This window comes from Crocuta crocuta, unplaced genomic scaffold (assembly GCF_008692635.1).
Source record: "Crocuta crocuta isolate KB4526 unplaced genomic scaffold, BGI_CrCroc_1.0 scaffold395, whole genome shotgun sequence".
Classification (NCBI taxonomy): Eukaryota; Metazoa; Chordata; class Mammalia; order Carnivora; family Hyaenidae; genus Crocuta; species Crocuta crocuta.
Window position 1 is genome coordinate 1,501,577 of NW_027532601.1, and position 26,570 is coordinate 1,528,146.

The 26,570-nt window shown below is 39.2% G+C and overlaps 2 protein-coding genes across 3 annotated transcripts in view; both read left to right on the forward strand.

Moving 5' to 3' along the window:
• KCTD9 (potassium channel tetramerization domain containing 9) overlaps positions 1 to 17,179 on the forward strand; it is a 39,851-nt gene extending 22,672 nt beyond the window's left edge. For both annotated transcript variants that reach the window (XM_077780108.1, XM_077780109.1), the window contains exons 8-12: positions 30 to 125; positions 1,054 to 1,203; positions 12,318 to 12,423; positions 13,173 to 13,306; positions 15,293 to 17,179. In XM_077780108.1, coding sequence (XP_077636234.1) covers positions 30 to 125; positions 1,054 to 1,203; positions 12,318 to 12,423; positions 13,173 to 13,306; positions 15,293 to 15,409 — 603 coding nt within the window. In that variant the 3' untranslated portion in view covers positions 15,410 to 17,179. The remainder of the gene's footprint in view (positions 1 to 29; positions 126 to 1,053; positions 1,204 to 12,317; positions 12,424 to 13,172; positions 13,307 to 15,292) is intronic.
• A 4,485-nt stretch (positions 17,180 to 21,664) lies between these two features.
• On the forward strand, positions 21,665 to 25,264 carry GNRH1 (gonadotropin releasing hormone 1). Its single transcript, XM_077780102.1, has 3 exons — positions 21,665 to 21,811; positions 23,682 to 23,777; positions 25,214 to 25,264. Exons 1-3 carry the CDS (start codon positions 21,671 to 21,673, stop codon positions 25,262 to 25,264), a joined length of 288 nt encoding a protein of 95 aa, XP_077636228.1. The 5' UTR covers positions 21,665 to 21,670.
• The last annotated feature ends 1,306 nt before the right edge of the window (positions 25,265 to 26,570 follow it).

Genomic DNA, 26,570 nt, shown 5'->3' on the forward strand with positions numbered 1-26,570 from the left:
TCCACTGATTTCTTAATGTCTTTTTCAAGAATTCTCAACCACCAGAGGATCATTCACCAATATCAAGAAAAGAGTTTGTCCGGTTTCTTCTAGCCACCCCAACCAAATCAGAATTGCGTTGCCAGGTAATTAAAGCAGACTTTTACATGAGTTATTTGTGTCAGCAAAGCTGTAAGTGAAGTTTTACATTCCTCTAGGATTTTTTTTGCTTGTTTGGCTTTATGTTCCTTTTTTGTGCAAGATAGAATTTAATTATGGGTTATAGCATTGATTTAATCCCAAAATGGTCATCAAAAAAAGAGGTGTAATAGCCTTTTTTATTATCTAATAGGCCTCACGTAGCAGCGTTTGAGTAGTGCATAGAAATGGCAGCTATTAAAATAGAGTCAATTTTTTGTACAGTTATGTACGGCCAGGCAGTGACAGATACTTCTTATGTATTATAGCATTAAAGATTTTTAAAACCACAATGCTCACCTTATAAGAATAATACTACCTTGGGGTTGCCTGGGTGGCTCAGTCAGTTAAGTGTCTGACTTTGGCTCAGGTCATGATCTCGCAGATCATGAGTTCAAGTCCCGTGTCGAGGTCTGTGCTGACAGCTCTGAGTCTGGACTCTGCTTCGGATTCTGTGTCTCCTTCTCTCTCTGCCCATCTCCCACTCAAACTCTGTCTCTGTCTCTCTCTCAAAAATAAATAAATAGTAAAAAAAATAAAAATAAAACTACCTTGAATTATTGAATACTTATAACATCTATATAAATAATACTTACCAGTACATACACGGCCAACAAATCACTGCTTAGAACTTTCTGCACATTCATGAGGAATAGCCAGGCTGCATTCTAATGTTACATTTAGAGTTTCTTGTATTAAGAACCCATTAAGGACACTGATGTTACATCTGAGTTCCATCTGATCATGTGTTCTAGGAAACCTCAAAATGACTGAACTGCCAATTGCTTCTAAAAAACTTGGTGGTTAGCTATAGTAATTAAGTGTGATAAAACAGGTGGTTTAAATTTCATGACAGTTTGTGTTTTTTAATTTTAGGGCTTAAACTTCAGTGGTGCTGATCTTTCCCGTTTGGACCTTCGATACATTAACTTCAAAATGGCCAATTTAAGCCGCTGCAATCTTGCACATGCTAATCTCTGCTGTGCAAATCTTGAACGAGCTGATCTCTCCGGATCAGTGCTTGACGTAAGAATCCTCTTTAGTTACAAGAGAAAATTAAATTTTTAGTGTGTAGAACAGTCTCAAGGAGCAAAAATGATCTCTCTCTCTTACTAGCACTTTTATGTGAAAACGGAACCCAAGACCCCAAAAGTGAAATATGTTGGTTTTGCAACTTTGATATCTGTCAATAAGTGAGGATCTGACCGATTTAGCAACTAATAAGTAAATAATCTTGAAATTAGGTCTTGATCTCCTCGATATAGTATACTTTATCAGGACTTCTGTTTTCAGTGAAATTAGTAGGGTAAAGCTAAAGAGGACCTTTGGAATCTTGTATTCAACCACATTTCTGGAGTGGGGAAAAATTGCTCTAGAGGTATTTGGCAGCGATATTTTGAAATAAACATGATGTGTGTCAGTCTAAGCATCTCCGTGGTTCTATTCTCTTTATATGTATATATATATATATATATATATATATATATATCTTTATATATGTGTGTACGTTAACATGTATGTATGTATATATGCTTGACCCTGGCACCATGGGGGTTAGGGGCATTGACCTCTGTGCAGTTAAAAATCTGCATATAATTTTACTCCTGCAAAATGTCACTACTAATTGTTTGCTGTTGACCAGAAGCTTTACTGATAACACAAATAGTCGACTAGCACATATTTTGTGTGTTATATGTATTACATACTGTATTCTTACAACAAAGTAAGATAGAGAAAAGAAAATGTTGAGAAAATCATAAGGAAGAAAAAATACATTTACAGTACTGTACTGTGTTGAATTTTAAAAATCTACATATGGGGCACCTGCATGGCTTAGTGAGTTAAACATCTGACTCTATTTCTGCTCAGGTCATGAACTCACAGTTGGTGAGATCAAGCGCTACGTCAGGCTCTGTGCTGAGAGCATGGAACCTGCTTGGGATTCTCTCTCCCTCTCTCTGCCCCTCCCCTACTCGCATACACACACATACACACAGTCTCTCAATAATAAACTTTAAAAACATAAAAATAAAAAGTCCACATATAAGTGGACCCATGCAAGTCAATGAGTGTTGTTCAAAGATCAACTGTGTATGTGTGTATATATATATGTGTGTGTGTGTGTATATGTACACACATATATTGATATTACATATATATGTATTCATATGTATGTGCATGTGTTTCTCCAACAATTACCTATGTTAATTTGGGGTTAGAGGATACATGCAGAACCAGTAGTTAAATATACTCACTTCTAACAACTTCAGGTTCCTTAATACCAAGGCCCATGTCTATATGTCTTTTGAATTAACAACACCTAATAGAGTACATTGCTTTAAGTAGTCATTGAGTAGATATTTATTGAATTGTATAATTTTAGTTTTATTACTTACTTGCAACCTATTTTTCCATGAAGCTTATAATATCAGATCTATAACAAAATCTGTCAATATACATTTCCATTATTTTCACTCTCCTTGTTCCATCTTATAAGGAAGGACCACATTGCTAGCAAAATGAGTCAGAGACTGACAGCACTAGGAAAAGGTTGGAAGGACCTAGTCTTTATTATTATTATTTTTTTTAATGTTTGCTTATTTTGAGAGAGAGTGTGTGTGCATGCACAGGGGAGGGGCAGAGAGAGAATCTTAAGCAGGCTCCTTGCCAAGCACACATGGGGCTTGATCTCATGATCGTGAGATCATGACCTGAGCTGAAATCAAGAGTAGGAGGCTTAACTGACTGTCACCCAGGCGCCCTGAAGGACCTAGTCTTTACATAGTGAAATGTCAAGAGATCACTTGTTTGGCTTTTGTTAAGGATAAAACAAACAAAGAGAAAAAGACAGTCTGGGTCATTCAATAGAGCTGGTTTTGAGTTCTGTTTAATTATAGCAAAACTAACTCTGAACCTGAACCATAATTCTCTTAACTATAACTACTTGTTCTGCCCATACTGTATAGTTGATAAACTGAAGTGCTGTAGAATTATAAATTTAATTACTAATGATAGAAGTGGCTCATGCTGAAGAGTCATTGCCCAGGGTATATAGGCTGTAAAGTCAAAACTAATTGCTAATTGTCCTTGGCATTTGAAGATGAATGCTAACGAATGGCCATGATACCCACAGAACATGCTGTCTGCTAAGCAGTCTGCCGATTCCCCTAATGGGTTCCACTATTTTTGTTTTTAATGTGTATTTATTTTTGAGAAAGAGAGAGACAGATTGTGACTGGGGGAGGGGCAAAGAGAGAGGGAGACACAGAATCCGAAGCAGGCTCTTGGATCCGAGCTGTCAGCACAGAGCCTGACGCAGGGCTGAAACTCATGAACCACAAGATCACGACCTGAGCTGAAGTCAGACGCTTAACCCACTTAGCCATCCAAGGGCCCCTCCACTACTCTTTTTGAATTTCTCACCCCATTTATCCTTCATGGGCTGTGAGACCTTTCCAGGGGACCCATGCGATTCTGCTGTCAGCCAGGATGATCTCAGCAGCTGTCTCTCTGGAGCAGAGCCTGGCTGTGCCACGTTACTCTGTCAGCATGCTCTAAGAGTGTTTCTTCCACGTGCCCTTCCTGCCCTCAGTGACTTCAGCAAGCTGCGTGGAAGCTGGTGTAATAATTCAGCTATTACATATCTGTTGCATATGCAAGACTTATGAATGGTACGAGCTGGCAGGGACCTCGATGGTCATCCAGTATGACCCTGGTGATAGACTGAGAAACTGAGACCTAGAGACTTGCCTAAGCCCCAAAAGGCTAATTTGTTAGCATAGTTGGAGCTAGAGTCTATAACATGTGTTTTCTTTTCCTTATTTCTTTTTTTAATGACTTTTTCATGTGCAAAATGTCGAGCACATACAAAAATAGAATAATATAATGAATCCTCGTTGTTATATCCATTACTCAGGTTCAGATGGTATCATCAGCACATGAACTATTTTGTCTATACCCCTTCATAGATTATTTTGAAGCAACTCATTATTCCACCTGTAAACATTTTGTTTAGCCCATAAAGACCATTTTAAAAATAGAATCTTAATACCATTATCATACTTTTTTTTTTAAATTTTTTTTAAATGTTTTTATTTATTTCTAGGAGAGAGAGNAATTTTTTTAAAAACCATTATCATACTTTTAAAATAATGGTAATAACTGAACTGCTTTCATCAAAACCCTGTGCCCCTTGATACAGTAAGATAGCAAAACTCTTAACACCTGCAACGCTGGTTTACTGAGCAGCTGAGTTCTGAACATCCATGTTGGTGACCTGCTTTTACCATCTGATGGAAGGTGAATGAAATGCTTTCTGTGGTTGAAAATAGAAAACTTCATTGAATTTCTTATAAATTTGTTTTTCTGTGGGATTCAATAATGTATATAGCTTTGAGGACAGAGCTATACTTACAATTGCTATAGGACTTTATTGTTGTTGTTGGTATTATTATTATATTTAAAACAGCAAACATTTAATAGTTTAAAAAAATCTCCCATGTACCAGTCAGCATTCATCCTGACCAGCTGGTCTAATCTATACTCCCATCTACTTCTACTTCTCTATTTTTTAAAAATACAATTAAGTGGCTCAGTCGGGTAAGCGTCTGACTTCAGCTCAGGGAATGATCTCCCAGTTCGTGGGTTTGAGCCCTGCATCAGGCTCTGTGCTGACAGCTGGAGCCTGGAGCCTGCTTCAGATTCTGTGTCTCCCTCTCTCTCTGCCCCTCCCCTGCTCTCACTCTGTCTCTCTTCCTCTCAAAAATAAATAAACATTTAAAAAATAATAATAAACACACAGTGTTATATTAGTTTCACATGTACAGTATAGCGATTCAACAATTCTATGCATTACTCAGTGCTCACCATCCTAAGTGTACTCTTAATCCCTGTCACCTATTTCACCCACCCCCATGTCACCCACCCCTANTCTGGCAACCATCAGTTCTCCATATTTAAGAGTGAGATTCATTTTGTCTCTTTTTAAATTTTATTTCTTAAATCCCACATGTGGGTGAAATCATAGGATATTTGTCTTTCTCTGCCTTAGCATTATGTCCTCTAGATCAATCCATGTTATTACGAATGACAAGATTTCATTTTTTAATGGCTGAGTAATCTTCTTTTGTACACACACACACACACACACACCTTTATCCATTCATCTGTCAGTGGACCCTTGGATTGTTTCCATATCTTTGCTATTGTAAGTAATACCACTATAAACATAAGGGTACATATATCTTTTCAAATTATGTTTTTGTTTTCCTTGAGTAAATACCCAGTAGTGGAATTACTGATTCATTTGGTAATTCTGTTTTTAATTTTTGAGGAACCATCATGCTGCTTTCCACAGTGGCTGCACCACCTAGCATTCCTACCAACATTTCACGAGAGTTCCTTTTTCTCCACATCCTCACCAACACTTGTTATTTCTTGGGATTTTGATTTTAGCCATTCTAACTGGTGTTATTTCTTCGGATTTTGATTTTACCCATTCTGACAGCCATTCTGATATCTCATGGTGGTTTTGATTTGAATGTCCCTGATAATGAGTGATGTCGACCATTTTTTCATGGTTCTGTTGGCTGTCTGTATGTCGTCTTTGGAGAAACATCTGTTCATATCTTCTGCCCACCTGTAAATTGGATTATTTGTTTGGTGTTGAGTTGTATACGTTCTTTATATATTTTGTATGTTAATACCTTATTGGATATGTTATTTGCAAATATTTTCTCCCATTCAGTACATTGTCTTTTTGTTTTGTCAATGATTTCCCTTTTCTGTGTGGAAGCTTTTTATTTTGGTCTAGTCCCAATAATTTTGTTTTTGTTTCCCTTGCCAAAGGATACATATCTGGAAAAATGTTCCTATAGCTGATGTCAAAGAAATTACTGCCTGTGTTCTCCTCTAGGATTTCTATGGCTTCAGGTCTCATATTTAGGTCTTTAATCCATTTTGAGCTTATTTTTGTATATGGTGTAGGAAGGTGCTCCAGTTTCATTCTTTTGCATGAAGCTGTCCAGTCTTCCCCAGACCATTTGTTCAAGAGACTGTCTTTTTCCCATTGTATATTCATGCCTCTTTTGTCATAGATTGATCGGCAATAAAAGCATGGGCTTATTTCTGGACTCTGTTCTATTGATCTATGTGTCTGTTTTTGTGCCGGTACCATGCTGTTTTGATTACTATTACTCTGTAGTATACTTTGAAATCTGGGATTATGATACCTTGAGTTTTGTTCTTTTTTTAAGAAAGCTATGGCTATTCAGAGTCTTTTGTGGTTTTCTACAAGTTTTAAGATTATTTGTTCTAATTCCATGGAAAATGCTATTGGTATTTTGATAGAGATTTCATTACATCTGCTTTGGGTAGTGTGGACATTTTACAAGTATTGGTTTTCCCAGTCCATGAGCACAGAACATCGTCTATTTGGGTCACGTTCAGTTTCTTTCAGTGGTGTTTTATAGTTTTCGGAGTACAGCTCTGGTTGAGCTTACCCCTAGGTATTTTATTCTTTTTAGTGAAATTGTAAATAGAATTTTTTTTTTAATTTCTGCTACTTCATTATTTGTGTATAGAAATGCAACAGATTTCTGTATATTGGTTTTTTTATTCTGAGACTTCGCTAAATTCACTTATCAACTTTAGTATTTTTTTGGCAGATTCTCTTGGGTTTTCTATGTAGAGTATCATATCATCTGCAAATAGTGAAAGGTTTACTTCTTCCTTACCAATCTGAATGCCTGTTACTTCTTTTTCCTGCTTGATTTCTGTGGTTTGGACTTTTGGTACTATGTTAAATGCAAGTGGTTAGAGTGGACATCCTTGTCTTGTTCCTAATCTTAGAGGTTCTCAGTTCTTCCCCTTTAAGGATGCAGTTAGCTGTGGGTTTTTCATGTATGGCCTTTATTATGTTCAGGCATGTTGCCTCTATACCTACTGTGTTGAGGATTTTTATCATAAATGGATGTACTTCCTAAATCGTTTCTCTGAATCTATCGAAATGGCCATAGCGTTGTTTTTCTCCTGTTAATGTAATGTACCCTGTTGATTGATCTGCAAATATTAAAACATTCTTGCATGCTCAGAATAAATCCCACATGATCTTGGTGAATAATTTTTTTAAATGTATTGTTGGATCTAGTTTGCTAATATTTTATTGAATATTTTTGTATCTGTGTTCGTCAGAAATACTGGCTTGTAGTTTTTGTTTTGTTTGTAATCTCTGGTTTTGGTATCAGGGTAATGTTGGCCTTAAAAAGAATTTGGAATCTTTCCTTTTTTATTTTGTGGAATAGTTTAAAAAGAACAGGTGTTAACTCCTCTTTAAATGTTTGGTAGAATTCACCTGTGAAGCCATATGGTACTGGCCTTTTTGTTTGGTGGGAGTTTTTCAATTACTAATTCAGTTTCAGTGCTTTTAGAATTAGTCTGCTCAAGTTTTCTACTTCTTCATTCTGTTTGAGAGGTTATATATTTCAAGGAATTTATCGAGTCCTTCTAGGTTGTCCCATTTGTTGACATGTATTTTTCATAATATTGTGAACATTAATAATTATTAGTTATGTGATTAATGTAACTATAATTGATAATAATAAATACCATAGAAATCCTTAGTATTTCTGTGGTATCAGTTGTTATTTCTCCTCTCTCAGTTCTGAATTTCTTTTTTTTTTTTTTTAATTAGCTGAAGGTTCATCAATTTTTTTGAGCCTTTCAGCAACCAGCTCCTGGTTTCATTGGTCTGTTCTTTTAGTCTCTACTTCATTTATTTTTGCACTAAGCTTTACTATTCCTTCTACTGGCTTTGGGCTTTGTTTATTCTTATTTTTATGGTCCCTCTAGCTCTAAGGTTAGGCTGTTTGAGATTTTTCTTGCTTCGTGAGGTAGACCTATATTGCTATAATCATCCCCTTAGATAGAACAGCTTTTGCTACATCCCAGAGATTTTGGACCATTGTGTTTTCATTTTCATTTTTCTCCATGTATTTTTTTGATTTCCTCTTTGATTTCTTAGTTGACCCACTGATTGTTTAGTAATATGTTATTTAATCTCCATGTATTGTGTTATTTCCACTTTTTTCTAGTTTCATACCGCCATGGTCCAAAAAGTTGCATGATATTTCAGTCTTTTTTAATTTGTTGAGACTTGTTAGTTGCCTAACATGTGATCTATTCTGGAGACTGTTCCCTTTGCACGTGGAAAAAATATGTATTCTACTGTTTGGGGATGGAATGTTCTGAAATAACTGTTCGATCCATCTGGTCCAATCTGTCATTCAAAGCCACTGTTTTCTGTTTGGATGATCTAGCCATTGATTGGAGTGGGGTGTTAAAGTCCTGTACTATCATTTTTTCCCTTTATGTCTGTTAATAGTTGCTATATGTATTTGGGTGCTGCCATGTTGGGTGCATAAATATTTGCCATTGTTATATCCTCTTATTACATTGCTCCCTTTATCATTATGTAGTGTCCTTTATTATTTGCTAGTTTTTTGTTGTAAAGTCTACTTTGTTTGATAGAAATATTGTTACCTCAGCTTTTATTTCACTTTATTTGCAGAGTAAATGATTTTCAACCTTTCGCTTTCAATCTATGTGTCTTTAGGTCTGAAATTAGCCTCTTGTAGGCAGCATATAGATGGTTCTTGCTTTTTTATCCATTCAGTCCATCTCTGTCTTTTGATTCGAGCATTTAGTGCATTTACATTCAGAGTAATCATTGATACGTATGTACTTCTTGCCATTTTGTTGATTTACAGTTATTTTGGTAGTTCTCTGTTCGTTTCTTCTCTTCCTATTTTTCCTTATAGTTTGATGGCCTTCTGTAGTGATTTGCTTGGATTCCTTTCTCTCTCTCTCTTTTTTTTTTTTTTCGCATATCTATTACAGGTTTTTGATATGTGGTTACCATTAGGTTCATATATAACATCTTGTATGTATAGGTATCTGTAAAGTTGATGGTTGCTTAAGGGTTTTTTTTAACGCTTTATTTTATTTTTTGAGAGAAACAGAGCACAAGCAGGAGAGGGGCAGAGAGAGAAGGAAACACAGAATATGAAGCAGGCTCCAAATTCTGAGCTGTCAGCACAGAGCCTGATGTGGGACGTAACCCCATGAATGCAAAGTCATGACCTGAGCTGAAGTCGGATGCTCAACCAACTGAGGCATCCAGGTGCCCCTGGTTGCTTAAGTTTGAACCCATTCTAAATGGATTATATTTTTACACCTCTCCCAACACATTTTACGTGTAGAGTGTCATACTTTACATCTTTTTATTTTGTGAAGCCCTTGACTTATTTTTATAGATATAATTGATTTTATTATTTTTGTGCTGTAACTTCCACACTGGTTTTATAAGTGATTCATTTACTACTTTTATTATATTTCCATTTACCTGTGAAATTTTTTTCCTTGCCTAATTTTCTTACTCCTGATTATATCCTTGTAAGGCTGGTTTAGTGGCAATGAGTTGCTTTAACTTTTGTTTTGGGAAACTATCCTTCTTTCTATTCTGAATGGTAGTCTTGCTGTGTAGGGTGTAATTGATCTCAGGTTTTTTTCCTTTCAGCATTCTGAATATGTCCCTACACTCCCTTCTTTCCTACAGTGTCTTCTGAAAAATCAGCATATTGCCTTATGGGATTTCCCTTGTATGTAACTGTTTTCTTTTCTCTTGCTGCTTTTATATTCTCTCTTTATCACTGCCTTTTGCCATTTTAATTATATGTCTCTTGGTGTGAGCCTCCTTGAATTGATTCTTTTGAGGTCTCTTTGCCCCCTGGATCTGGATTTCTGTTTCCTTCCCCAGATTTGGTAATTTTTCAGCTATTATTTCTACCCGCGTTCTTTGTCTTTTCTTTCTGAGATCCTTGTAATGTGTATGTTACTACCCTTGATGTCACTGTGAGTTCCCTTAACCTAGTCTCATTTTTTATTCTTTTTTCTTTTTGCTGTTCATCTTGGTTGCTTTCCATTACTCTGTCCTCCAGCTCACTGATCCATTCTTCTGTTTCCTCTAGTCTACTATTTATTCCCTCTAGTGTATTTTTAATTTCAGTTAAGTTCTTCATCTCTGATTGGTTCTTTTTTATATTTTCCATCTGTTAAGGATCTCATTGAGATCCTCCACTCTTCTTAAATCCAGGAAGTATCTTTATGACCATCACTTTGAATTATCAGGCATATAGCTTATCTCCATTTCATTTAGTCCCTTTGCTTTGATTTTGTCCTCTTCTTTCATTTGGGATATATTCCTCTGTTTCCTTATTTTGTCTAACTCTCTGTGTCTGTTTCTGTGTTTTAGGAAAGTCAGATATGTCTCCTGCTCTTAAAAGCAATGGCCTTATAAAGAAGAGGTCCTGTAGTGCCCCATAGTTCACTGTCCCTTATTCCCCAGAACCAGGCAGTTCAGGCACCAGTGTCTCCTGTGTGTGTTGCATGTGCCCTTCTGTTATGGCTGAGCTGCATTAGTCAACTGCAGTGGCCCCATTTGCCTATGGCAGGGTTTGATCCCTGTTCTAGAAAGGGCCAGTCTGGGGCCACCTTGGGCTTATAGTTGGGTCAGACCAGACACCTGCCCACAGCCTGTTTGCTGGGGCTGCAATCACAGCTACCTACTAGCAGGGTGCCCTCCTTGGGTTGTCGCCTCCAGAACTTGTGATAATAGTACGGTCTGTTTTATCCAGGTGCACAGCACAGACAACCAGAGACATTTATATTCATATTATCAGCTTCCTGTCTTATTAATATTTTCATGTATTTAAAATACAGTCATCTTTTAGTTATTTTGGTCCTCCTACATCCTCATTATCTTACCTCTCAGTCTGAGCTTCTGAACTACCTGTGTACTTTACCACCTGCACTTCCTCTGCAGAGGCAGACATGGAAATGTGTGTGCATTTGTCAACTTTCTATGATCTGAAATGATCTGCAGCTTATCTCCCTTTCAACAGAATTGACTGTAGGATGAATGAAATTGCAGTCATAACACAGGGTTTTTCTTGTTAGGTGTGGCAATAACATAACTTGATCAGCCTTAGGATTTTAGATTCCTCCTATTGTAGTTATAATGACAACTGCAATTATCATTTATATAGTGCCGTACAATTTTGAAAACACTTTTACATTCATCATCTGCTTTGATGGTCACAGTTTGTGAAGTTCTAACGTTAATGTCAACTTTATGGCTTCCTGCCTTATCCGGTAGTTGTTGGAGTTCAGATCTAATGGTGTTGAATCCTCAGACATAAGCTAGTATAATTTAAAATTCTAACCTATATTTTCTAGTTTTTTACTCTTTGTATTTTGCACTGTAATTTGGGTGTTCAGGGTTGTCAATGTTATGTGGTAGTGGTTGGTACATAAAGATCTGACAGACAACTTGTAGTGTTTTGTAGCTAGGTGACTCCTTCAATTGCTGGCCTTAGTATTCTGACCTTTGAAATGAAGGTAGTAATAGCATGATTGAAGATCAAGAATTTTGTTGATTCCTACAGAAATAAAGAAGAGAAATCCCTACCCCTGACAAGTTTATGCGTTCCTTACTCATACATTTCAGCTCTCGTGTTTTCACACCCAGGACTGTTTATAAACCTAGAAATAGGGATGTTATAGCTCTAACCCCCCCAACTTTTTTTTTATTAAAATTTTTTTAATGTTTATTTATTTTTGAGAGAGAGACAAAGTGCAAATAGGGGAGGGACAGAGAGAGAGGGAGACAATTTGAAGCAGGCTTCAGGCTCTGAGCTGTCAGCACAGAGCCCAACATGGCATTTGAACCCATGGACCGGACCATGAGATCATGACCTGAGCTGAAGTCAGTCACTCAACCAACCGAGCCACCCAGGCATCCGTAACCCCACAATTTTTTTATCTAAACTATTATTTGTGTAAAATGGACATGCTGTTGTTAATTACGTGGTTGTTTCTTTGAAAACAGTCCTTTTGAAGAACTTTCTTTAAAGTGGTTCTCAGCTCTTCTTGATTCTAGTTAGAAGTCTTCATTATAAACAGAAAATAATTGATTGTGAGTGTATGGAATCGAGCTTCCTCCTCTATATTTTTCTTTTATTGTTCGAGCCAGTTTTTTCTTTTCTAAACAAAATTCTGAATGTTAAAACTCTTTTTCTTACCAGTGTGCGAATCTCCAGGGAGTCAAGATGCTCTGTTCTAATGCCGAAGGAGCATCCCTGAAACTGTGTAACTTTGAAGATCCTTCTGGTCTTAAAGCCAACCTAGAAGGTGAGATCCTACCTATTATTACACTTTCTAAGGTGAGAATATACTCTGAGGTAAAAAGCCCAACAAAATAATTGTTACAAGAAAATCGCTATCACTATGGGGGGACAGATTTCTTCTGTCATCACACATGGAGAATTAGCAAAGGGATGAGTCCTGTCTTGGTCTCAGTCATGTGCTCGGCAAGGAGTTAGGGGAAGCCCAGCCTTCGCTATCAAATAAGGCTTTAGTTGGAGAATTACGTATCAACATCTTGAACTTTGAGATTGCTTATAGTGATTTACTGCTCACGGTAAATGAATTTCACTTTGTATAAAGCCAGGCAGTTTTTGTCATTTTTAGATTAACATTTTGTTTATGAATTTCTTCTTGCTCTGTTGTGTCAGTGAACTGATGACTTCATTTATTTGTATGTTGAGAATACAGGGTACTTACCTTCCTTATCATAAACTTACGGAAGCATGTTATAAAAGTGCTAATTATTTAAGACCGCATCGAATTCCTCCCTCAGAAATATGGACTGAAATATTCTTAATTCATAGTACAAGCAAGCAGATTGTTAACAATGAATGCTTTCTTTCTATGTGTTAAGTCGTTTAAGAGACTGAGATTTATGGTTCGCAGAGTCCTTTCCAAAAGTTAAAGGAGCCTGTCATCATTCATCTCCGTTAAGTCACCCTGTGGTTTTTTTGACGGGAGAGGACTATAAATATTTTTAAGTTCAACTGCTGCCCAAAATATATTCACTGTAGGTGCTAATCTGAAAGGTGTGGATATGGAAGGAAGTCAAATGACAGGAATTAACCTGAGAGTTGCTACCTTAAAAAATGCGAAGTTGAAGAACTGTAACCTCCGAGGCGCAACTCTGGCAGGAACGGATTTAGAGGTGAGTCACCAGTTTCCAAAGACTGTTTGGTAATCTACAGCTACCGAGGGTCTCCTGCAAAATGTGTTGAAGTCGTCAACAAAGTCATTGGCTGGTAAAAACCACCAGGTTGCACGTCGGCACAGCCACAACGCTCTTCTCCTGCCAATTGCGGGTTTCAGCGGCCCTGCCTCCCGGAGCAGGATTCGGTCACACGGGCCGAGCCATAGGTCCCAGCTTTCAGACCGGAAGATTCATCTGCCATTTGGTCTAAGCTGATTTCGTTTCTCCTCTGTTCCTTGGGTCTTCTTCAGGTAGATAAGTCTGATGGCTGCTTTATCAATCTAATTTATTGTGATTTTCTTGGGTTTGAAGTCCAGACAGAATTCATGGAGCCAGATTATTTTTTTAACTACTCAAGAAACGTAAAAGATATCCAGTTTGAAATCAGGTTAAGAGAGAGCCCATTCTAAATTGGAGACGTGTTCTTTTTGTCTCACGGTTTGAGATTTTAATTTTGTCGGTGCATCTCTTTCATCAAAATTATATAATTGTCTTGATTCGCAGAGGTAGCTGGCAGGCTCCAGTGCTGTTGATAGGTCCCTAGGTGCCATCCGATACGTTCTAAATCTGTTTGGTGATGCCGGACACGTTCTAAATCTGTTTGGTACGGTAGCCGCCAGGCACCGTGGCTGTTGAGCACTTGAAATAGGGCCAGTGCAACTGAGAACTGGATTTTTAAAATTTTACTTAATTTTAATTCATTTAAATATAAGTAGCCATGTGGCTGTTGCCACCATATTTGCACAGTACAGCTGTATCCGGGGAAATCTGGCATGGATCAGCTTGGAGAGGACAGAGGTCAAAATCTGCCTTGTCATTGATTTTTCCTTTTAATGTTTTTGCTTTGTCCTCTTGATCTTTGCAGCAGAGTAGAAGGTCCCATAAACTTAAAGACAAAACGAACCTGCCCAAGGCCAAAAATATAAACCCATTATAAGCACAGTAATTTTTTTATTATTTGATACTGTCACCAAAGATGATGATTTTTTTCCTCCTCAGTTTTAGTTAACCATGTAGTCAGTGTAGGTAAACACCAGAAGTCTTCCTGAAGGCAACTGAATGAAGACCATTCAGGTTGACTGGTGAAAGGCAGCTGGTGACGTTCTGTCCTAAAAGGTTATGCGCAGTCACCCACCATCCCCAGGGACTTGGCCACAATCTGTCTCATCTGCCACTCTGTGATCTCAGGAGAAATTCAAATGTAGCTTCCAATTGTGGTGGTAGTTACACTGTTGTATACATTTGTTAAAATTCATTGAATTATGCACAGAATTTTGGGGCTTAAAAGAAAAAAGGCAGTTCCCTGCAATAAAAGCATTCCAGTTGGGGAATGGAAAAATCTATTATAATATCATTAGTAAGTAAAATCTCTTTCTCTCAGTTTTTTTTTTTTTTAAAGTAACATCTATTTAATTTTGAGAGAGCAGGAGCGAGGGAGGGGCAGAAAGAGAGGGAGAGACAGAATCTGAAGCAGGCTCCGGGCTCTGAGCCCTCAGGACAGAGCCCTACATGGGGTTCAAACCTACGAACTGATGACCCGAGCCGAGCCGAAGTCCAACGCTTAGCTGACTCAGCCACCCAGGCACCCCCTCGGGGTTTTTTTTAAAAAATTGTGTTTACCTGCCCTGCCTTTTGTTGTTCTTGGATTGTAGTAAATTTGCATAGATAATATTTACTACATTGGAGTACATTTTGGATTTTAAATGACCAATTTTAAAGTATAGGAACAGAAGAGACACACTTCCCCTTCAACCTGTGTTTATCGGTATTTGTGACTGTCAGCCTGAGCACTCGCCCAGAGACAACAAATATGGATCGAGAAGAAAATCTGACTTTTTCCTTAAAGGGAAGTTTTCCAGAAGTAACAGGGTTTTGTGATAAAGGGACATTTTCCTCATGTGCCACAGGAGGCTTAGTTTCAGGAAGATTGCTTTTGTCTTGCAGAATTGTGATCTGTCTGGGTGTGATCTCCAAGAAGCCAACCTGAGAGGTTCCAACGTGAAGGGGGCTATATTTGAAGAGATGCTGACACCGCTGCATATGTCACAAAGCGTCAGATGAGAATCTCTGCGCTGGAGGAAGATGCCCTGAGATGAAAAATGTTGTCCTGATCACTTTTTTTTCCTCCACCCACTCAGTTGTCTAGAAGAAGTAACACTGTAAGGGAATGATTAAAAAAAAAACAAAAAAAAAGCATTTAGAGGATTATGCTTGTTCTCAACGGTGTATAAAGGGAAAAAGTGACTTTTTTCCACATCCTGATTGAAGAGAGAAGCACTCATTTAATAGACGTAGGGACGCTAGGGTAGCTTGCTGCCTGTGAGCGGAGTTAAGGGTGTTTGTCTGGCTCTATGACCAGGAATGTGATCTATTATATTTGCTCTTAAATAGGCATGATGTGGGAATACCATCTTGGTTTGAAACGTATTTGAGGATTTTAATTTATGCAAAGCACAACATATGCAATTATATTTATTGAATCTCTAGATTGCAGTATGGGTATTTAAGTTGTTACACTTTACGAAAATTTTGAAAAGGTTCAGGTTTATGAATAGCTTTAGTGATGCCTCCCCTCCTCCACATACCTGTTATGCTGTGCAAATTTGCTGAGATCAGATTCCCCAAGGCTCTCTTTTCAGGATCTTACAAGGTTTATTTTCTAGAACAAAACAGTAGCTAAGTGAAATCCTCCATTCTTACTGACTGAGACTGAGTGAAAGGAAAGACCTCATTGTCAGCTCAAGTGAAGGTGGAGCTCTCCAGATGGACAAAGAATTTACCTATCGCAATAGCTTTCAAATGAGCATCCTTAGAATTTCACTCTAAGCCAGTTCCACTGAACGCCAGACCGGGCAATTTTATCGATTGACACTACTAGCCTTGTTTTCTCCTGTACAGTCAAAACAAGCATGGGAAGTATATGTCAGAACCAAAAAACCAAGGTGCATTACCAATAATAATTCAGTTCAAATGCCAAATAGTTGAAACAGGGCCAGCTTAGAAATAGGTATTACATCCCAGTCCACTGTCCTCTTTTGGACATAAATATGATTGCAGTTAAAACCCCACAAGGGGAAGTGAAGGGATTTTAAACTGACAGTTTGATGAGAGCCACCAGAAAAATGTAAATAAAAAGAAAGGCGTTGGACTGGTCCAAAACGTACTAGCAATCAGCAGCACCTGTGGTTCTTTTACTTCCATTTTCTGGTTTCGTTTAAATTCTAGCCTGCTTTTCTTGAGTCCTATGTCTGCAGTAGCAGAGATTGGGCCTGTACTTCCTTTTCAATAACCCGCATCCTTATGTCTGTCCCAAGAGCAGGGATGTAAGCTGTGTCCAAATAGATTCTGAATTCTACAGACTCATCAACCTGAAGCAATGAATCATTCAAAACGACTTTGTCTCCTTTGGGACAACGACACGTATTCAGTATTTACGTAGCTTATTCTTCTATATATACATATGCAAAGCTTTCCTTAACGGTAAAGGGTACATATGCATAGTGAGAGATCGGACCTTTACAGGTGAGGGAAAGCACCTTCAGAAATGAATTATTTTCTTTGCTTTATTATTTTTACCAAGACAGAGAAGTATTGTATTGAGAGATATCTATTTTCATAATCAATATGTGCCTAAATTATATTTAAATCATTTTGCTCTGTACTATATTTTCAATAATTATAGAATGTGTTGTTCATCCACTTAAGGGTACCTCTGTAGACTTAACCTAAAACTGCAGAAGAATCTGAAAGATCGAAACATGGTATGCTTAGAAACTGCAGATTTTGGATCTAATGTATATTGCATTAATAAACGATATGAAATGTTGAAAAGGAGTTTCTAGTCGTTCTTTTGAAAATCGACCCTTGACCATATTTTGCTTACATTTCTTCAGCGTAAGTTGATGACCAGCCCCGAGGGTCTTGGTGGAAAAGGAAATCCAGCAACGCTTCAAATGTATTAGTCTCTGAAAGTGCCATTAAAGCAAATTTACTCCTTCAAGCGAGACTTTTTTTTTATGACCCTCTTTTTAAAATCCTTTTAAAAAGGCTAACAACACAAATTTCATTAATTCTGAAAAGACAAGACTGCCTTCCAACGATTCATTTGTGTTGCTCTCTAGCTGATCCACGTTACAAGTTAGACTGATTAAGTTGGTTGAGTACATTGTCCCAAAACATTCTCACCTGATGCCTAGAGAGAGAATTTTGAGGGAGGAGTTTCAAAATAATACAACTTCTACTAAGCCTAGTGATGGAACATGTCTGTACACAGGTAAAAACACAGTTGGGAGCGGGGGACTAGAAAATCTAAAGGAGATTATGCATACTGATACAGAATTATTTGGAGCCTTGTGTATTATGTTGGAACATCCAGTTCTTTCAACTACAGCTTCAAAGAAATTTTAGTAGGAAGTATTGTAATTTCACTTTCTTATGAAGGGTACTATCATAAATCAAGACATGGGATATTTTCTCCAGTTGCTCATTTTATGAACTGGTGGTTTATACTATAAATCTACCCCCACGTCAACTTCAAGTCAGGTTTAATGAAAAGCCCTAGAATTTTATTAAATTTCCAGGGAGGTATTATCTTTAAAATTAAAAAGGTACACCTCTACAAAGATAAGTGGTTATGTTATTTTCTGCATAAAACACCTTAATGCAAGGATTAATTCTCTGAAAGCCTTTCAAAACCTTTAACTATGTCAGCAGGAGTTCACCAAGGACTCTTCCCGCTGAGATTTTAAATTGGGAAAAAGAGGCTTGCATCTGTCACTCATCAAGATTACTAAGTCATTATTGTAGCATTTTAATAATTTTTAGGTGTTTCTTTTAACGTTGAAAATGGAACCGTTTTCCCTCCATAGCCATATACTTTAAGATCTAGAAGTTTCTAAATTGAGAAAGAATTGACAATGATAAAATCCAATCACTTAAACCCAGTTTACTAAATTAAACTTCATGATAAATGTATCTATCCTTGGAACTATGAAAAGGTTCAAAGTGTGTCCCTCAACATCAAAATTCCATTAGTTGCATATTCGATCTCTCCCTTGGGGCTGTAGAAAATAAATTTGGCCTTTGCCCTATGGATCTACGAGATCTAAGAAGATGCGGGTTTCGCATCACGCATGTTGAGTGCATTCACATAACGTGTAGCTGTGTTCATCTAAAAATTTCAAAACATGTTTCAAAAACAATACCAACTGGTAGGAATAACCTACAAGAAACTCACGGATGCTTAAACCAAAGCTAAGTGATTAATGTGACGCTAAAGGTCAGAAGTCTTCACTCTGGTTTCGTTGGTGCTGCTCCAAGACCACATCTGCTGGGGCAGCGCTGTTAGAAGAAGCACATCTCTTAGCAAACAGGCTATCAGTTGGACAGTTTAAGAACTATTCAAACATAATGAGCTCCTGTTGAAAAAGAGCCTCTCCTTACCTTTGTATTATAGTGAGATGCGATTACTCTTTCATGTCAGAATGGCACTTAAATTATTCAGTCTAATAAAATAATTAAAATAAGTTAAATCATTTTAAAAATTCTTTCTTTACAATTATACTTGAACGCTTATCCCCTTCTCTAGCCTATTGTGAGAGTCTGACAACCTCCACACAAATGGCTGGGTAAAACAGTTTCTTTGGGGAAGAAAACATTGCTCTTTATACTGACATCCTTGCAAATGTAATTATTCTGGAAGAATATCATGAGTACATGATTGTCTTCCCCCAATTTTCCCTTGGGCAATGAATGATTGGTTTAGCATCCTACCAGAGGAGAAATTGCCAATCCCGGCTCTAAAAGGAAAAAACATCTAGTTATTTTGAAGCATTCTACTGTTTAGCTCATCTCGCAGGCCTTACAGACAATTAATTGTATATGAAGGTTTAATTCCATGTCAGATAAAACATATCACTGATGCAGAAGTAGAGGAAGCATTAAGCCTCATCTTGTTTAAAGGTCCTTACTTTTTAGGCATTCATTCAACTTTATCAAACTGCCTGAATGCTGACTGGATTTATCAAACTGATAAATCTGATGCTAGGGATTTAACAGATGTTTAAATAAGATGGGATCTTACTACCATGAGTTACAACCCAAGGGTAAATTAGGGGAAGACAATCCTGTAGTCAAATAAAAGTAATCACGAGTAATGGTTCTCTCTCTTTTGTAAACCTTATACTGTGTAAATAGACTATCCCAAGGGCTCCCTGCTGGGTTGGAACACCCATCTGTAAAGTTTGGATAGTGATATCCACTTGGTGGAAGTGTTGTAATGGGTGAGGCTGGTCTCATACACGTGCCAGTTAACTACCTTTTCTCACCTTTGTGTTACCACTGCCTTTAGCCCGGTGGCTTGCATATTTTAACTCAATAAGTATCTACTAAAGTGAGTCAAACCGTGGATCCAAGTAGGTTCCAGGTGGTCTTGGGCTTAGTGTATTCGAACTACAGTGTTTCTCAACTTTCCGATACTATTAGCAGGCTTTCAAGATAAGTCAAGAAGGAACCTGGTAGGTAGGAGACTGCGAAATGTTCAGACTCCCACTATCTTCTTTAGGATCATATATGCGTATAGGTAGAGTGCCAATAATCACTTCTTCTTATTTATAAATCAGCTTCTCTTACAAATGAAGAACCGAAGAGCTGAGACCAGCTCCCAGGCATCCTGACTGAACTCCTTTCTGTACTGATTACATGGCTTCCTTTGGGAAAGCTTTTATGTGTGCATTTAACATCACTTAATGTACGGCAGCTGTTTTCCCCAAACTCTGGTTAGGTCTGTCCATGTCCTCAAGAGAATCCGACCTAGCTAGCTAGATTTTAATCTGTGAATTGTGGCCTCAGCTATAAAAGGCTTAGCTGAGGTTTTAATGGCCACGATTTAAGTAAATTTAACAGATACACCAGTGGGTGTTCCAATTACATACACTATTAAAGGGCTTTCTGTGAGGATTTTAAAAAAATTACTATGAAAAAAACCAAAACCATAGTCCACAGGTGGTATAATTTACCAGCAGGAAAGATTTCAGTCCTAGAAAAGTTTCATATAAAAAGGAAGCTAAGACAATGAAAACTCACAGAACTCCACAAACCCAAAAAGAAGCTCGGGATTCTTTTGGCTCCTCGTCCCCAAACAGGTAAAATGCTTTGTATTTCTAGCATGTGTTTTTAGACTGCATGCTTTTGTCTGTCTATAGGGCATTTTGTACCCAAAGGAAAAACTCCAGGTGTGACAGTATCTAAAGAAATCTTGACCTTCGTGGTCCTTTTCACCCCTGACCACAGAGATCCAGCCTTTGGGGAATGAACAACTCATGGACCAGTATTTGATTTCGTCTTTAGCCTTTTGCCCATCAGATGAAAATTAACTTGAAGACTCTGAGAATTCCTCATGTCATTAGCTAATTCAGGACTGCCTTGGCCACGGAGGCATCTGGTCTGAGACTTGGTGCTTTGAAAGGTGTTGAGTTCTCTCACACTCACAGATGGTCCAGCCCACACTTAAGTGTGGAAGGTACTCAGCAAAATGTAATTAGTGCCACAGTGTAACCATTTAATGTCATACAACTTTATATTAGCCAGAGATTCCTACCAAGAGCTACCTTTCCAAGCAGATGGCCCAATTCTCTTTATCTCAGGAACTGATACAGTTAGTTGGAAACTAATCACTTGAGGGGGATCTGGGAAATGTTAAGGCAAAAAGGTGAACTTGATAGGGGAAGGAATCATGGAGTTTGGATAATTAAATGAATACTAAAAATAAAAATAGACTAGCTTCTTACTAAAAAGTACTGAGCACGGGGCCCCTGGGTGGCTCAGTTGGTTGAGCGTATGACTTCGGCTCAGGTCATGATCGCGGGATTTGTGAGTTCGAGGTCATGATGGCAGGATCTGTGAGTTCGAGGTCATGATCTCAGGGTCTGTGAGTTCGAGCCCTGTGGTGGGCTTTGTGCTGACAAAGCATGGAGCAGAGCATGGAGCCTGCTTCTGATTCTGTGTCTCCCTCACTCTCTGCCCCTCCACGACTTGTGCATGCATGCACTTTCTCTCTCTCAAAAATAAATAAGCATTAAAAAAAATTAAAAGCACTGAGCATATAAGTTCAAAGTACTGCCTTTATCTCCGGTGGCTAGGAAATCCTGAGGCAAGCAAGTGGGGTGTGTATTTGAGCGTCCCAGGGTGAAAAGAGACCAAGGCTACTTCTATCTTCTGCAGGGTTAGTTAGCATATAAACGTCAGACTGCTCACCAAAGAGGTCTCTACTTCTTGCTCAACCCAGGCTGGGGCTCTTCTGACTGCTGCATCCTGTTTCTCAGAATGGAGGCGATTCCAAAACTTGTTGCTGGACTTCTTCTGCTGACCTTCTGTGTGGCTGGCTGCTCCAGCCAGCACTGGTCCTATGGCCTACGGCCGGGGGGAAAGAGAAGTGCTGAGAATCTGGCTGATTCTCTCCAAGAGGTAAGTCTCTCTCATTTTCAAAACTGAGACAGGGCTTATGTTGAGTCAGTCCACGTGAACGGTCGGTGTGTGGCCCCCACAGGGCTAGTCTGGGCGCCCCCTACCCTAGATATTCTGGGAGATGAGACACTCACAAACTCCGGTCCCATTCCTGCTGCAGTTCAGACGGGGACCAAGGAAACAGAGGGCGGGAACAACCCCATGAGAACACGGCAACGCGGGTGAAGGAGTGTGTGGCGCTCAGAGTATCCAGAAGGGCCAAAGGGATTTGAACCAATGGGACGGACCCAAGGTGTCTAGAGCAAGAGGATTCCGTGGGATTTGGGAAGAAAATCTGAGCACCTCTGCTGTCTTTGTTTTTCTTATTTCACCCTTTATTTTATTTATTTTATTTTTTAAATGTTTTATTTCTGAGAGAGGGAGAGAGAGAGAGAGAGAGAGAGAGATTGACAGCGTGAGCAGGGGAGGGACAGAGAGGGAGACACAGAATCTAAAGCAGGCTCCAGGCTCTGAGCTGTCAGCACAGAGCCTGATGTGGGGCTCGAACCCACGAACCGTGAGATCATGACCTGAGCCGAAGTCGGACGCTTAACAGACTGAGCCAGCCAGGCGCCCCTCTTATTTCACCTTTTAAAAGTATCTGTGACACTAAGTCAGTGGTACATTTTCATAACTTATAGATCAGTAGCCTCATCAAGCGTGCACGCCCTATCATTTCTTTTTACTGAAATGGGCGTTTCAGCAACGAAGTTGGAGGCTGCCAGAGGGGAGCGGCTAGCAAGCTCAAGGACACAAAATACATACTGGAAAACGTGGTGGATTCGACTTCATATGAATCAGATGTCGGTACTAGTACCAGCACTAACATAGAGTACTTGGTGTTTTATCTCTAAAATGAGACTTCCTGGGGTCATGATCACATGAGAGAGGCCTTAGATGTTAGCTGGATAACCCCCAAAATGAAAGCAGATTAATAAAAAACAGTTGCTATTGTTTATTTTTATTTATTTTTTCATGTTTAGAAGACACATAGACATTTTATTTTTTGAATGTTTTATTTATTTTTGAGATAGAGCACGAGCTGGGGAGGGGTAGAGAGAGAGGGAGGTACAGAATCTGAAGCAGGCTCTAGGCTCTGAGTTAGCTGTCAACACAGAGCCCTATGTGGGGCTCAAACTCACGAACAGTGAGATCATGACCTGAGTTGAAGTCAGACGCTTAACCAACGAAGCCACACAGTTGCCCCTCTCTTTTTTTTCTTTTAAGTTTATGTATTTATTTTGAGAGAGACGGAGAGAGAGAGAACCCAAGCAGGCTCCACACTGTCGGCACAGAGCCCAATGTGGGGTTCAGACTCACAAGCCTTGAGATCATGACCTGAGCCAAAATCAAGAGTAAGAGGTTTAACTGACTGAGCCACCCAGGCACCCCGGATATTGTTTCTTAAAGTAATGGGAAACGAACAGGCCCTAAGGGATAAGCAATCGGAGGCTTGGACACTTACTACAGCGCAAGCTGGAGTCTCCTTTCCACAGATTATATGTGAAGAAAATCTTATTTAACTCTGACACATTTCATTAAAACTTGAAACTAAAAATCACCCTCTTCATAACTCAATGCTCCTAGACTTTTTGTAAACCGTCTCCTCATGAGGTTCGAAGTACTTCATTCTCATCATCTCTTGGGAGAAAATATTCTCTCTCCTTATTACCACCATTACCTCCAGAACCCTCCCAACCCATCCATTCAAATGTCTGATGGAGAATCTATCTTCTCAGATGATCCCCTTGGCCTCACTTTCCACACACAATTTTGGGTCAAAGTGGATTTCTTTGTCTCCATCAGCAAGAATCACGTTCTGTTTCCTCAGATAGCCAAAGAGGTTGGCCAACCCACAGAACGCCAGCACTTCGAATGCACCATCCACCAGCCGCGTTCTCCCCTCAGGGACCTGAAAGGAGCTCTGGTGAGTTACAGCGGTGATGACATGGGGCCTTAGAGAGGAACAGCTCCTTGGTGCTCCCTCTCAGGCTGTCCACACAGGACAATCAGCTCTCAGCCTCCGCAGGGCCCACCTTCCCGACTGCCTGAATTCCTCTCAGGGTAGGGCCTCACTATTTTGTGACACCATCTTTCAGTGGTCACGCAGTTCTAATAGGTAGCACCTTATCTCCCTTTAAATTGAAATCTCTCTGTAACCTTTATCTCATATTGGTTCTGGACTTTGGGACGACTGAAAATTTCTTTCCACTGTTACATTTCCGTTCTTCAAGTATGATTTGCCAACCCCCCTTTCCCAGACTATACTAATCTAGGCTAATCCACACCTCTCCACCAGATTCCTTAATTCTTCACCAGTGTTCTTGGTATGATGTGGTTTTTCCTTGGAAAAATGAGCAAATCAAAAACGGTGCTCTGGGTTTGTTTTTTGTTTTGTTTTGTTTTTTTTCCTTTGGATAAAAGAATACCAGACTGGTAAATTTATAATTCAGAGCCACATATTTGATTTCCAATTTTTTTTATTTTAGAAAGAGAGCAAGCAAGGGCGAGCATGAGCCTGGGAGAGGGCAGAGGGAAAAAGAGAAAGAGAGAATATTAAGCAGGCTCCATACTGAATGTGGAGCCTGACGCAGGGCTTGATCCCAGACCCTGGAATCAGGGCCCGAGCTGAAATCAGGAGTTGAACGCTCAACTGACTGAGTCGCCCAGAGACCCCTGGTCTCTAGTTTTCTGACTGGACTGTAACAACCTCCATGTCCCCACTGAAATTGGGAATCTACTAACTTAATGTGGGTTTTTGATAACCCAAAAACAAGTATATAGAGAACTGAATCTAGAAACTGAACCTTGAGCTCACCGTTGGTGCTCGGAGCTCCATGGTCCATGTACCTGCAGCAGTTAGGGGCACAGCAGTTAATTATCAGTTATGCCCAGGAGCAGGGAAAGCCTGAATAAATCATACATAAAGATAAGCTATCATTTTCATTTTCTCCATTGACCTCAACTTCGACAGCCACAGCTCAAAGAAAAAAATGCAGACAGACATCTTTATTTGCTTTTTCTTTCTATTTCTACCTACCACAGAATAAAAATAATGGCAAGCAGTGACATTTCCCAACATGGAATTAGAAGGAATTGAGACAAAAACGGGTTAATAACAACCTGAGATCAGACCTTTCTTTCATTCTTTTCACATCTTATCCTTCAACTATTAATGTAGATTTTACTTAAAGAACTTAAAAACACACGATCTGTTCTCTATCTAGCACTTTCTAGCACACAAAAATTAATGGATCTCTTCCTTCGGTATCGATATTTTAGAAATGAGAATGTCAAAAGCATAACGGAATTCAGCTAGTAAAATCAACCTTGATATACATTTGTTGCTCACATATTTTTCAGGAAAGTCTGATTGAAGAGGAAACTGGGCAGAAGAAGATTGAAATCCACTGAATCAGAAGGATGGACAACACAAATATAATTCTGACCTTGAAATATGTGACCCATGTAACAGCTATACCTTGTGTGAATTTCAGATATGCGTACGCTAAGTTCATGTATTTCATAATGAAGTGCTGTGTTGTGAATAAAGTGGCATAAATGTTAAGGCTGATGCAGAACTTTGGTGGCAGAGGGGCCCTGTAGCCCCATAAAGGGGAGAACTCTTGAGTGTGGGGCAAAGGAGATGGAAGATAACATAAAGTCGACATTATTGTTGACTAAAGAAATCTCATGGCCCTCCACCACCACCACCCTGCCCCAAGTGCAGTCACCTGTTGGTCTGGGCGCCCAAATCTAACTCAGCAGGAGTTTTGTGTGCTAGTGTAGCTTTATTTTGGACCATACTCTCTAGAAGTGAGAGAGTATGCCAAGGTTCCCTCCCACCTGCAAAGCAGTTTCCTTCTCAGACGGTCTTCAATCCCTTTCAAAGTCAACTGGAACCGGAGACAGGCTTAGACAGAAAGGAGGCACTGCTGGACTCCTAGTCCAGTGCTCCTTCTGGCTGTACGTGGCCTCCATGTTTTCACCATAGCCAAGTGGTGCATGCTGAGGGTTGGCACCCAGGCCTAGAAATAATCGTTTTCAGCTGCCAGATCTTTCTGGGCTCTCTCATGAGAAATGCTATGGAATACAGCATCTTCCTTTGAAAGTGAGGAAACCATGGATTAAGGGATTCACTCAGTTCTGTTGGGGTTACACGGGCAGAGCTCCAGTATTGCACCACGATAAGCAGCTGATGGTGTTGGACTTGAACGCTAGCACCTATTGTGTAAATTGGATATTTTGTTAATTGGACCTGAAACAGGATCATGGGGCTCATGGATCCACCTAGCGTACTGGTGACCAGTTCTCTAGAAGGTCCCAGACACTGCTACCAGTTCTCAATTATCCTCATAACTCCCAAGTGACTATGAGACCATTTGAAAAGCTGTAATTTCAGATAAGCTGCCTGATGTCGCAGCAGCACATCGTGCCTACATTCACATGACCACCATCAAGGTCCTTCCCCTCTTGGCAATCAAACAGATGGTGCCTTCGCCTGCCCCTCCCCGCCCCTCCACCTCCAAAGGGCCTGGCAGTGTTAAGGAATTTGACCTGGGGTCAGAAATGGTCAGTGGTGGAGAAATCCTCCTTTTTTAATACAGATCTGCCCAATGCTAGATTGCCCCCAATATCTCCATTTAAGGAATCTCTAAACCTGTATCAGAGAACCTCCTTCCTCCCCTTTATTTAAAAAAAAAATTTTTTTTTAATGTTT